Source organism: Plectropomus leopardus, chromosome 19 (assembly GCF_008729295.1).
Source record: "Plectropomus leopardus isolate mb chromosome 19, YSFRI_Pleo_2.0, whole genome shotgun sequence".
Taxonomy (NCBI): domain Eukaryota; kingdom Metazoa; phylum Chordata; class Actinopteri; order Perciformes; family Serranidae; genus Plectropomus; species Plectropomus leopardus.
The window spans coordinates 4,109,669-4,124,279 of record NC_056481.1 but is presented as its reverse complement, the minus strand read 5'-3'; the positions used below and the strand labels follow the sequence as shown (position 1 = coordinate 4,124,279).

General features: G+C 38.8%; 1 protein-coding gene across 1 annotated transcript in view; it reads left to right on the top strand.

Moving 5' to 3' along the window:
* The window catches only part of wnt3 (wingless-type MMTV integration site family, member 3), a 36,038-nt gene that overhangs the window by 10,777 nt on the left and 10,650 nt on the right, over positions 1 to 14,611 (top strand). Inside the window, exon 2 of the mRNA XM_042508013.1 lies at positions 11,282 to 11,523. Within this exon, the coding sequence (XP_042363947.1) occupies positions 11,282 to 11,523 (242 nt within the window). The remainder of the gene's footprint in view (positions 1 to 11,281; positions 11,524 to 14,611) is intronic.

Below are 14,611 nucleotides of genomic sequence, written 5' to 3'. Positions count from 1 at the left end.
GATGAAACTGAATAGAAAATGATATCATTAGATCATATGTCAGCAGTTTTCAGCAAGTCCTGCAACAATTAACGCTTTTAAAATGTTTGCACAGAGCAAGCAAACTGAATAAGGCATCCCACCTCTTGCCATCATCTCAGTGATAACCACGTTGGGAGTAGGAGCTTACAAGTAGCAACACAGCCGTGTATTTCACTCTGCCTTCATACATGCACGCTGGTTTCCATGAGCTTTTAAACAGTGCCTAAGGAATAATGCATGGAGGGATGGATTGTGACAGGCTCTCTAATCCCTTGCTTTTCCTCTATGCTTCTCCTTCATACTTTGGTTGCCACTTCAACACTGCAATTTGTTCTGAACTACAAACCACTGCAACTTTCAGTCAAAACAACCTGAATGTACAACATTTCTCAATTTGTGCATTTCAGAGCAGTGCTCAAGACTGAGAATTACAGCTAAAACAAACAAAGTGCACTGTAATTAAATGCAGTTTTGAGATATTTGCTTGAGTATTTCAAATTTATGTTACTTTGGACTCCTACTCCACTACATTTCACACATAAATATTGCTCTTTTTATCTCCACTACAAACAGGTGATAGCTACAATTTATTTGCAGATTTAGATTTTCCGCACAAAGCATGAGATAAACGTATAAAATGTGCATTTTTATCAAACAAACTTCCCCATAATTAGCTCCACCTCAGCCAGCTACAACCTTAAAATGTTGCATGTATGTTAATCTTCTTTTTAAAAACCAAAGTTATAATGTAACATAGCAAAGACAGGGGCCATTCTGCTTCTGTACTTTTAGTAGTAAAGAACAACAAATACAATAGTAGCAACTCAGACAGAAAATATATTTACTTTACTTGGGTTTTGAAGCTATATCAAAAGGTAATGCAGCTTTGCATGACATGTGATGTGATATGTAATGTGATTTTATTTAGAGTAAAGTAGCAATGCTGTGAAAATACTTTGTTACAAGTAAAAGTCATGCATTCAAATTCATACTCAAGCAAAGGTACAAAGTTACGGCATCAAAATATACTTTAAGTGCAGAAAGTTAAAGTATGTGTTATGCACAATGGGTAACTGCAGAGCAAGGGCATTGTGTTTTTTGGGGGTTTTCTGACATTTGGGGAAACACATCTGATTAGATACAGGTCTATAAGGGTCTGGAAAGTCTGGGATGCAGCATGCTTTTTGTTAGTGTTTTAGGATATTATTGTTTTCATGATTGCAGTTATTGGAAGAGTTGGTCACCTATGTATTTTCTAGTAGCAGTAGAGAGGGTGAGTGAGTATCCGTTTGTTTTGTTGACAGCACTCTTTGTTTGCTGAGATTATTTAGATTTTCTTTGATTACTTCTAGTTTGTGCATGCGCCTATAACTTTATTTTTGAATCTCAGCCAATCTTATTTGTTGGCCAGTCAGACAACTAAAGCAGTCCCGGTCTCGGCCTCGACTATTAGTTGGTTTCCTGAGGCTGCTACATATGTCATTTCCTGCATTCTGGTAAATTTTATACGCCAATTTGTGCCTTTTCTGCATCAGGTTAATGGAGACGCAATTGTACTTAGTAATGCATAGTTGCTATATCTTCTATCCTTTTTATTTCAGACTGCAACTATTGCTTTTGAGGTTACAAACTTCCTGCAGCTTTCATGATTTTATGTAGGGGGACAAATCCACAGTGTTTCAAATATAACACGTCCCCTGGATTCCCAACCAAAAAAAAATAGCCTCTCTAGCTCCACAGACATACATGTTATATCACTGAATTACCACGAGTGATGTTATAATGTAGGATAGGTGGAGATAATTGTGTTGCCTTTTTGGGTGACTTTTATTTTGTAGGCCACAATAATCTGCAGCACTAAAACAAATGTAGTGGAGTAAAAAGTAAAACTATTGCCTCCTATTGTAGCAGAGCGTAAGTATCATGTAGCATAAAATGTAAATATATTAGCAAAGTACAAGTAAATAGAAATTGCACTTACGTACAGTGATATTACTTGAGTAAATGTACTTAGTTACTCTCCTCCACTGTCACGTAGCCCACTGTAGTTAACGTGCCTAGTGCGCGAGCTAGTAGAGGAGATCGAACGTTCGGTGCGCGAGCGAGTCGAAGTGTAACGTTACTAATACTGTATACTTTTATGTTGCTAAATGCTACAAAAACAGACGAAAACTAAACGATGTACAGCAACAGCCTATCTCTTGACACGCGAAAAAGGTAGAATGATTAAAAGTACGTCAGACACCTTTTTCCCAGCATTCATGTAACTGCATAAATCATCTTTTAACAGTTAGCTGCAGTAATTAATGACGCTAGCTGTTAGCTCGGTGCTAACATAAAGCTAGTTTGTTTTTCTCAAGGCTAAATACATTTAAAATATATGTATGACAGTTCGTTTGGGGAAACTTACCACTGTTTTGAAAACTTTCCAGATTCCTCAGTGGTTCTTCTACCGATATCCAAATAGTGAACAACGAAAAATGTTTGCTCCGTGCCAGCGAAAATTATGAATCCAGCCGGTTTTCCGTATTCTGACCAAAGATGGGAGCCGGAAGTGACACATTACTTAGTTCCTGACTTGTTTTGTGCACGACACACACAAAAAAATTAAATCATACGAAATAATATTAATATATATTTTTTTAGATTATTCAAGATAATAATTTAAAAGATAATTAATTTTGGTGATGTGTTCCACATGATGGTTAAGGAGGATATTAATGGTGCGTTCAAGTACGTGGGATAGTCCCATTTCCTAAATTTGAAAGTCATTCTTCCGACTTTGATGTGCTCATGAGCTTTTAAAAAATCAAAAAGTACAAACAACACTGATGCAACTAAAAAACGTGTATTTTATTGCTTATAGTGGTTCCCAACTGGTGGGTCACGGTCCAAAAGTGGGTCCATTCTGAATGGGCCCTGTGAACATGAAAAAAAAATTAAAAAAAAAAAAAAAACATTAGTTATATGTATTATTTTTTATTTTTTAAATTAGGGTTAATGCTGGTAAATTACTTTCTTAACTAATCACCCATTGACAAAAATACCACAATAGAAATTAATAGAAATTACATGCAGAAAAGATTTATATGAAATATATTAATAAAAAAAAAAAAACATGTTAACATCAACATTTTCTTTCGCATGCCATGTTTCTGTGTAATTTGACATTAACTCGGCAAGTCACGTATCACTATTTTCTTAGATGTTATTTTTCCTTGAGGTGGCGTTCATGTGAATTTCCAATTGGGAACAAATTTTTTTTGATTATTTCAACATTGCATGAATGCAGATAAATACTTAGCTTTAAAACAATCAGTGCAAAAGTTCAATGTGAAAAGGTGATTGGAGGCACACTCTGAGACTAAGACACATCCAAAGTTTTAAAGTTATGAAAGTAAAATACATAAAATGATTCCCTTAAGTCAAATAAAACCTGTTTTGACCACCACGACATATTTCTGACACATTTTGAGGCTAAGATTGTTAGCTATGCAAATAAAATTAATACAATTATTCTCTAAGTAATAGAAAACCTGTTCTACCAACACATATACAATGTATAATGTACTTTTAGGGATTAAAGTAATGTAACTTTTAGTTGCAGAACCATCTGTGTTTGTGTGTGCTCAAGTAGATGACTCTGTTATGTTTTGCTCGCGCACTTTAAGCTGCTTTTTAAGGATCCTAAATTTATTACACCAAGGTCAAAACAGTGCAAAGGGCCTACATCGGTTTAACTTGTTTCACGCTCCTCACTTGAAGATAAGCAGCAACTCCAACAAGATATATTGAAGTGCTCCATCACATGAACTGTAAAGATGAGCAGGCACCTGATCATAATGATTAATGAACCCAACAAGCCGGAGATCAGCACCCCTGTTCCCACATACGTGTATCCGGGCCCTGGTCATGAACTTCAAGCTGCTTCTGTAGGCATCAGGCTGAAGGCAGTGAGGTCAGATGTCATGTTCTGCTCAACAGGTTCAGAGGGTCACCTGGTACTTTTTGTGCCCCTGGACATCGGAGGCCGTCACACAAAGAAAGCTCATCTGTGCACAGACATGTGCTACACACTGACCCCTGTAATTCTGACCTCCCACTATATGGCAGCTGCAGCATATTTCTGACAGTACAAGACTCCTGCTCAAAAACATCCAAAATAAAAACAGAGACATCAGAAAAAAAATAGTTATGTGATTTTCAAAATTCAAAAATGAAAAACAAGCTTTTTTTCGGGGTAATAAATGGAATATACAGAATAAAAATTTGTTTAATAAGATAAAATAAAATAAAATCAAGTAAAGTAAAAAACAACAGCCGTTTCTTCATTTTCTGTGACCAGAAGTTGTGCTGGGGAAAAACAAAACCTGGTTCAATACATGGGGCCAAAATCAAATTAGTAGAATTAGCAAGAGAAGCAAAAACTGAAAACTGAACACACTGTTCTAACACTTCAATGCAGTGAAACTCAAATTGCGGCCAGCGGGCCAAATCTGGCCCCCAGTTAGTTGTTAGGAGGCCCCTCAACTCACAATAAAAGTAAAGCGATGCACAATGGGATTTTTTGTAACTTTTAGTATACATAAGATGCCAGATTATATAAAACAGCATCAAAATACAGCTTGTTTATCAGAAAAATGCCAGTGGAAGATCCCGCCCAACAGAGGTCCTAGCCTAGCCCATAATTTCCTAAAATCCCAGAAACGTCCTGAAATTGTAGAAGCGTCCTAAAATCCCAGAAACATCAAAAAATCCTATAAATGTACTAAAATCCTTTACATTTATGGGGCTGCTGAGACTGTCCCCTGGCTTCCTGTCATTTTGGGAAAGTGGACCGGGTACAAATTAAGTAGCATTTTCTGTATATTATATTTCTGACCCCCAAAACTAAAAATGGCTTGTTTTTTTGTTTTTGGATTTTGAAAATGATTTTGAATAATTATTATTTTTTTCCATTTCTTGTTCTGAAAGGCAAATTCAAAGAGCAAAAAGCACACTGACCGAGCTGCATCCTCACTTTCCTAACCCAGCTGCAGAGACTGTAGTGGTGATTTATTGGGAGCGGTAGAGCCAAACGTTTTTGTTGACAGTGTTACGCTCCTGATTGCGTGAATTTCCACTCTTTAGCGAGGTGTGTGGTGGAATCCCTTTGTTTCCTCTGCTTCATTTCTGTGGTTTCCAGTGGCCCGTCATACTTTCACATCAGCCCGGTTTAGGCACTGAGAAAACCCCCAACCAAGCCATAAACCCCCCAGGCCAGCAGAGGCCCCATATGGACCTGCCTGGGCACGCACCTGCCAAGCCCTGCCGCTCGCTGCTGCTGTGCTGCTCGTCTCGTCCCCTGCAGCAGATTCCCCCGGCATTCTGCCTCTGTGGAGGTCTCTGCGTCTGCCGCTGCTCCCTCACTCGGTTGAGACACGTTGCTCGTGGCTTCCGAGAAGTGAGGCAAAGCAGGCAGGATCAGCGTGGCTCACATGTGGTCTGCATGCATGCGTCTGTTTGCACGATACGCCTCATAACCCCTCAGGGTTAAGACTCTCATTAGCACCTAGCCAAAAAGATATCCCTTTCATCTCATCTGTCCATACAGATCAAGTGAGGCACATCCTTCGCAAACAAAGACAAATAGGCTGGCAGATCCGCAGCCTGTAGTCTAAACATGCTATGTCCACCACAAAGTCCCATGCGGTTAGATAATTGATTCCATCAGAAATCCCAAATTCACTGGCTGAGCCAATATGTCGGAGTGGTGGGCAAGCGGTTTAGTTGTCCTGAACAGAACCTGAAACAAGCTTCTCACGGTCAAGGAAAACCTGGAAAAGTCATGGATTTCCACAATCACAGTTTCCGGGCCTGGAAAAGTCAGGAACTAGTAAAAGTCTTTGAAAGTTTTGGGAAAAAATAGGGAAATGTTTTAGTATAATAAATTAAAGTACGTTAATGTCACATAACCTTGAATTTATTTCCTGTAGCTGACGATGCAACGTAGCTTCAATATGCGTCGACGTGTGACATTTTAGCTGTTTTATTTGTCCCCTTATGTTTGTCAACGAGGCATGTCAAATCATTTTTAATCACTTTTGGCTTTAGGGGAGGGGTTGTACCACTTTAATTGGCTGTATTTTGTTTTTACTTTAGCTTTTTACTTTAAGTCTTAAAAAAAATGTTGGTGATTTTTTTTGTGTTATTTTTATAGAAAACTTAAAAAATTGACTTTTTAAGTCACATTTTCTTTTTTCCCCTGTTCTTTTTATAGATTTAAATGTTGGCAATATTTTTCTTTTAAAACTTATAGTCAATTTTTATAGTATGCTTAAATATTTTGGGAGATTTTTTTAAGAAAGCAAGTTTGGAAGACATGTTTTCTTAAAAAAAAACTGATGGGTTTTTTTTTCTTTTTTAAAATTTTGGCAATTTCTTTAGAAAACTTAAAAATTGATTATTTTTTCCCTTTATAAAAACAACTTAACCCAAAAACAGATGGGGAAGGCAAGCTTTCTTTAAAAAACACCAACAATGACAGTTCTTATCACATACAGAAACTGTAAAAACAGAAACTATTGTTGGATTTTCATATTGCTGACAGCCCTGAAATACTTCATTGGGGACACTGAGCTTATGTTTGAATCTTATATTTTTGAAAAATGTTGAGCAACTGGCCCAAAGAAAAAAATAAGAATTTAGGGTCATGGAAAGCTTTGAAATTTTGTCTATGAAAAGTTGTGGGAACCCTGCTGAAGTCGGCACACCGGCGTAACTACAGAGATAGCTCACAGGGGCGGGAGAGGTTTTCCTTTGAAAGTTGTTGGGGCAGCAGGGTTCAAATCCAAGCTCCGTGCAGGGCATCACCCACTCCCGTCCATCCCACGACTCAGAGATTAATGGGCAGCAACCAGGATAGCAGACAGTGTAATTAAGGCCCTTAGTCACTCAGTCACCAGACGGAGTGAAGTCAGCAACACTTGAACTCAGAGATGTTGGTGGGATTGGGAATGGCAGATGAGCTCATGTGGCTGCCTTCGCTTGGGTAAACTTGAGACAAGAACACGAATGAGATTGATGAGCGCTATCAAATAACTGCATGGGAACATCAAATTGGGCAAAACTGCATTTTAAGTTTGAATTATTAAGCTGGATATGAAAGAGACTCATTTTTCCTTTTGCACTGTAAAATCTGACAAGTTGATTTTGCTTTAAAAAACCCAGGAAACCAAATGCCTTGACTTATACAATTGAAACAAATCCACTTTCCAGCCTCATAACAAATCTTTAAAAAAATAGAAATATTGAGACTAAATCTTTCTTTGACTTTACTAAAGATTTTAACTCTCTATGTTGTGTCTTTTTATACTCAAGCTTTAACCAACATGTAAAAATACATAAAACTGTTCTGTTAAGTCCAACCAACTTACTTAAAAACTTTAGTTGCTGTCACTTACAAGAACAAGTTAATTAACTTGTCATTTATTAATTGCAATAACTTACACGACACAAATTTAAGTAAATACAACTAGAATTTAACTAAACTTAATAATTAGATATGAAATCTACTTAAATTAAAACTAATAGTTATATTTAGTACCCTTTATCAAGGCAATTGTTTTTTTCTAGATTCATAAAAGTAAGATTAGATTTCTGAGTTTAAAGTGCATTGTTGGTAAAATCCTGTTTGTCAAGATTAACTTGGTTTGTAGAAGTTGCGAAAACTTACAAAGAACAAGATAAGTGACATTTTTAAGTTGCAACAACTTCACAAAATTGAGTAAATATGCCCGAATTTTGAGTAAACTTTACAATTAGATATAATGTAAACATAAATTAAGATTCATGGTTATAATAACTTTCCTTTTCAAAGCAATCGGTTTCTAAGATTATTTTAAGGTCAGATAAACTTGTCAGATTTTAGTGTGCGAAGCAAAGTTTTTGAATAGTTTATGTGCCATTGCTGAAGATCAGTAATCAGACGGGCTTTCACGCTGAAACTTAAGAATTGTTTGTTGTGTATGAGCGTCAGTCCGTGCCAACAATACAAGTGGCTTATGGCTGATTATGTGATCATCGTATATTCCATTACACCAGCTGTAAAAGCAAAACAACTCGGCCTCATGTCCCAGTGCGTGAGCTCCGCCGGCAGAGCTTGATACCTGCGAGCCTGCTGCAACAATGCTCACCTGAGATCAAAAACAGTGTTTGGGAGGGGGGGGGGGGCGGTGGGGGGGGGGGGGGCAGGGTTTTGGTGGTAGCCATATGTCGAAAGCGAAAAGCGCACATGAGCTGTGAACCTATCTAAAGGGGGATTTTTTTTTCTCTGTGACTTCAATGGCTTGACTTTTGTGTTGGGGTGGGGCGCTGCGCTGCACTCATCTGTCAGAGTCAGTGGCTGCTGTGATTGGGTTGCGCCCTGCGGGGGTCCTGAGGTCATCCTGAGTGGCGCTCTGATCTGATCAGCGGCAATTGTTCCCCCATGATCCTCTCATGGCCTCCAGCGCCACGTTGTCCGCCGCAGACTTCGCCAAGTGCTGGAGAGTCTGCTCGGCACTGGTGAAGCTCTTCTCTCAGAGCTGCTGGCAGCACATCGCTAACCCTGTGGACACCCAAATCACACATCTGTTGTTGAACCATTGGTGTAGAGTTTGGGTGGGGACACACGAGACGTGACCCCATCAATACTATGACTTCTATTTTGACATATGAAAGACATTTCCACCATACATGTATGCAGAAAAAGCAGAAATTGATGCATTAAAATGCACCAGAGCGAAGGAAATAAGTGTTTGATGCTCAAAATATTCCAGAGGAGGGTCCCAACCAGGGTCCAAAATTCACACCAACCGAGCGCCAAATGCAGGGAGGTTTACTGTCTGATGAGTAAATCTCTGAAGGCTGTACGTTACACTGGTGGGTACGTTTGTACCAAAATTTTTACGTATTTAAATAAGCTGACAATCTCTGCGGCAGCAATACTCACCTTAACACATCTGGCCCCTGATAGGTTGTCGGGTGGCAAACATTTTTCTAATTCACAATAAGTAAAGTTATTAAAGTATCATTTTAGTATACATAAGGTGCCAGAGTGCATAAAACAGCACTTGTTTATCAAAAAAAGTGCCAGTGGAGGATCCCCCGTACCCCCGACAGAGGGTTGGAACGCTAAAAATGTCCTGAAATCCTGATAACATCCTAAAATCCCAGAAATGTCGTAAAATCCTGGAAATGTCGTAAAATCGGTAAAACTTCCAATAATCCTTGAAATGTCCCCAAATTGTAGAAACGTCCTTAAGTCTGAGAGCGTCCTGTCTTTCAAAAACCTGGAGAGAATTCAATGAGCAACTTAACATAAAAAATGACGCAAAAATTAACAAGAAGTTTTCAGGTCAGTTTTTGGTCACCTTTTACTGATTTTCTCACACTTTTTCAAGACATTTCATGCAAATGTTTTAAAAAGAAATCGAACCAATTTGCTAAAGTTTCAAAGGTTTAAATGCTTGTGGAAGATATCTGAACGCAGCACAAGAAAACTGATGTTGATTCAGATTTCAAAGGGTTAAGACTGCAAACCTTGCAGAAACCTTTACGTCTCTTTAGGTGATTCCAGCAATAAATAAACAAGAAATTTGAGTTCGACATCCTTAAGTAAATGCATGACCTTTCGGAAAGAAACTGCGCTACTTTGTTTGAGCTTGTCATCACAGAAAGCATGTTAAAACATGGGCATGGCAAACATGTTTTCTCCCTCTCTTTCTTTTATTTCGAGAGAAATAGAAAGCAATTAAAATTAATTACCTGAATGAAACTATAATGGTTTCTGGCATCACAAGCTGATCTCGGCTGTCTCGTTGTGGTGATTAATCCCTGCTTAGGCACATCTGCACGAGCCTTCTGGTGAGGCGCACACCTCTTCAGATATGCTGTTTTTCGTCCATCACCAGAAGGCTCGGCTGTATATGCTGTCATACTTATCAAATCGACTACAGAGGGAAAAACCGCAAATTAACGAGGGAACTGCAGGGGCAGGTGTAGTCATATATTTGATATTGTAAGAAGGGGCTTTTCCAAACTACGCAGACAGCTCCTTGTGTTTTATCTGTTAGATCAGCATATCTGTGTATGCTAACAAGTGGGAACACTTTGAAAAGTCAGTGCTAATAGCTTGTATCCCTGCCCTGAAGTGGGCCTATTAACCCCCCCTTCTCCTGCAGGGAAAAGAGACAAAATAAACAACAGCTCTTAGTATAAACTACATTAAACAGATAAGTCAATAAAACACTCAGAGTATGAATCATTGCACCGTCACACAGCCACAGTTAAACCTGAGATGAATGAATACAGAAGTGGTCTCCGCTCAAAGAGCAGGTTGCCTTTCATGGCGGCCTCGCTGGCAGGTCACCATCATTGTGCTATTGTGGGGGTGAGTTCATGGAGGGCACAGACTTGTATTGTGAGGCGAGCGCTCTCACTTCCTAAATCCCATGAAATCTGAAAAAACACCAGGGCTGAGAATTATCTGCTAATACCAGCATGCAAAACGTTTGGGACACTTTACTTTGACACTGGGATATATATACATGCCCCCCCCCCCAAAAAAAACACCTTTGAAACCGTAGCATAGATTTGATGTCTTCAAAAAAATTAAAAAGGCAATGATGAACTTGGCAAGACAGTTCCCAAAAATTACAGTAAAATCAGTAAAAGGTGAAGAAAAGGTCCTAAAAAATAGTTCTAATAAAGGGGGAAGCATTATTACAAAACTAACAAAAACTAAGGAAAAATTTCCAGAAAACTAACTTTGTTAACATTATATATATTATATATTTGAAATTATGTTACGGAAAAAACCCCACATCTTGTTATTATTTTTCCCTTTTTTCAGGTCATTTTCTGGTTTTTGTTTTCCATTTTCAGAAAATGTTCTTGTAACATTTTATAAATTTGTTGCTATTTTTTGGGGCCAATGTGTTGCTCATTGCCTCCTCCTCATGTTTTTGAAAAATTTCAAACAAATGCTCAGGTTTCAAAGGGTTTAAAACAAGAAGCCTTTAATAACATCATCCACAGCTGCAGAAATTTGGATATCAAGTCAGGGATTATTTGGCCAAACCTGTTAAACCCTTAAAAGCAAAGGATAAGACATTTTAATTCTGGTTGCTGTGATAAACCTCATTTGGTCATATTGTCTTTCTATTGAGATGTGTTTATGTGCAGCAGACTTGCCTTAACGATTCTCTCCCTCTCCCCTCCCCTCTCTTTTTTGTCGCAGGTCCCTGGCCCTCGGGCAGCAGTACTCGTCTCTGGGCTCCCAACCCATCCTGTGCGGCTCTATCCCCGGCCTGGTGCCCAAGCAGCTGCGTTTCTGTCGCAACTACATAGAGATCATGCCCAGCGTTGCAGAAGGCGTCAAACTGGGGATCCAGGAGTGCCAGCACCAGTTTAGGGGTCGCCGGTGGAACTGTACCACCATCAAGGACAACCTGGCCATCTTCGGCCCTGTGCTAGACAAAGGTAAATTATTCACAAGAGCCTGATGATTAAAAAAAGGCCTTAAATCTTTAAGGCTGCATTTTGTAAATACTTGAATATATATTAAAGGCTTACAGTATCAACCCAATCCCCAGAATAAATGCTGGCATCGTACATTTCTGCATTGTATTTTAACTAACTAACTATGGACATGTTACAATTGTATGTTGCAAGTGAGGCAGATATGTTGAAAATTCAGGTTTTCAATTTAGTGTTGTGACTTTGCGTGATTAATGTTTAGATTTAGACACTGGAACCACTTGGTTGGAGTTTTGGCTTAGAATACCACATTTTGCTATAAAAAACAGCTGGACATATCCCAAACTATCATTAGAAAAAACTTGCTTTTATTTGCTACAAAAACAGCTAGAAATATTCCAAGTTGTCATTTAAAGACACCTGCTTTTGTTGCAACAAATGCAGCTAGACATGTCCCGATCCCTCGTTAAAAAATATCAGTTTTTATCGTGAAAAATACAACCTGACATTCCCAACTGTAGTTCTTTGTTGCTACAAAAATAGCTGGACATATCCCCAGCTGTCATTATAAAATATCCACTTCTGAAACTACAAAAACAGTTGTACATGCTCCAAAATGTCATAAAAAAACACCAGCTTTTGTAGCTACAAAAAGGGCCGAACATGTCCCAAACTATCATAACAAATTACCCGCTTTTGTAGCTACAAACACAACTGGAAATGTCCCCAGCTATCATGAAAAAAACTTGCTTTTGTTGATAAAATAAATCTGGACACATCCCAAAATTGTTTTTAAAAGAAACCCAGATTTTGTTGCTATAAAAATGGCTGTACATGTCTTAAACAATTGTGATAAAAACCAGCCTGCAAACACAGCTGGACGTGTCCAGAACTGATGTTAAAAATCAACCACTTTTTTCGGTACAAAAATGGTAGGAAATTTCCCAGGAAATGAAAAACCCTTATGTCGCAAAACTGGACATATCCCATATCTCGAACTGTTGTGAAAAATACGTTTCTGTTGATAAAATACTGCTGGACATGTCCCAAATCGTCATAAAAACAAACAAGAAAACATGCCTTTGTCGCTACGATCATTAAAAAACACTTGTTTTGGTATGTGCAGAGGTTGCATCCTCGCTGCAGAAGCCGTGGGTTCGATTCTGACCTCGGCCCTTGGCTGCATGTCATCCCCTCTCTCTCTTTCCCTTTAACGCTTAAACTGTCCTATTTAATAAAAATAAATAAAAAAAACACCCTGCTTTGGCTGCTATATTTAGAGATTGACATGTCGTGAAATGATGTTAAAAAATACTCGCTTCTGTTGTTACAAACATGGCTGGAAAAGTCCCGAACTGTTGTACAAAAACACCCACTTTTCTCTCAAACAGTCCTCTGCTGTTTTGCAGCCGTCTCACTGAGGTGTTTCACCATCCACCGTCCCCTCCTCCTCCTGCTGAGAAACTCATGCACATGTAACCTGAACTATGCCATCCGTATGAAACATACAAATGTAACATATCTGTGGTTTGCAGAAACATACAAAGCCTACATTTTATTCTGGCGACTGGGCCGCTGCCAGACAACTTGCTACTGTAGAAACTAGGCTGAGGCTACTGCAAGCTGTTACAAAACGCACACCCTAAGGCTCAGCACTGCCTGTTCTCTGGGCTTCTGCTGACAAACGCCTAACTAGGGCAATTACAATAATATACACCTTCCTGGCTGCACTGAGAAATGAGTGCAGGTACAAGCACTGACACATTATTCAACTTCCATCCATCTTTACCTTCGGTGCCACATTCGTCTTCAGCGGCTTCTTTTCCTAACCGTGTTTACACTCTGCTACATGAAAGAGGGTCAACGCGGTAAATCTATCAGCAAAACCTGACAAGTACAGCTGATATACTGGAGACATCCATCAGGCGCTCCACACGCAGAATACTAATTGTAAGATATCGCTGCTCTAACTGCGTCCTTTAAACCAGTGGTTCCCAACTGGTGGGTTTCGTCCCCAAAAGTGGGTTCATTCTTACTGGACCGCTAATGACTTGCAACTGTGGCAGCAGAGAGCTTTTATTTTAAAGTGCAGTTTCATGCTGTAGAGTGAGAGAGGGTTTTTTTCTGAGAACAGTAACTGTTTCATTGCCCTGTTCTTGGTATTATGTGACCTGTTTTTTGTTTTGTGTTTTCCTCACCAAACAAATGAGAGTAGGCTTGGAAGGCTTTTTGTTAATAGCCATTTTTTTTTTAAAAAAACTGCAAAACTTTTCTAGAGAAAGGAAAAATGCCATTTAAAAGAAAAACAGCCAAAATATCTTTTAGGAAGAAAAATCAAAGTTTTGAGAGCAAAAGAATCAAAATGTTTTAAAGAAAAACAAATCAGAAAACATTTTTAGAGGAAAAGAAAATTGTTGAAATATGTTTTTAAATTAATCAAAAGAAATTTAAAGAAAAAAATATCACTGCCAAGAGGTTGTTTTTTTTTTAAATAAAAAAAGTCAAAATTTTTAAGAAAAAAAATGGTTAAAAGTTTTTAAAAATCACCAAAAATTTTGAAGGGAAAAAACAAAACAAAGCAATAAATTTGAGGGTTTGGAAGATGCGTTCTCCTAAAAAAACTTATGGTGAATTCTTTCCTACAGAGGTCCACGCTATGGCCCCAGTGTCATCAAATTATAGTAATATTTCATTCTGCTTTAAGCCCACATGTTATTAACATTTTGCCACATAAAACTGAATATGTGGTAATCTCTCTTACGTGTGGACCTTAAACTAATGACTAAGGAGAAATCTGGACCCAGTGGCTGGACCAGTTGGGAACCACGGCTTTAAACAATCCCGCCCAACCTGACAGCGCAGAACAACAGGCACAGGTGTCCCGCTTAAGGCCTTGCGGTCCCTAATTATGAAGGTAGACGTTTGTGTGTTGTGAGTTGGGCTGCTGATTGGAAATGAATTACCCTGTGTGTCAGAGGGGAAGGAATCTGGGCAGAAATGGGCAGTGTGAGCAGTCCAAGCTCCTCAGTCAAATAAAAGGGAGAGGGGAGGCCAAATGAGATTACAGGCAATAGAAAAGGGCCGGGGGGCT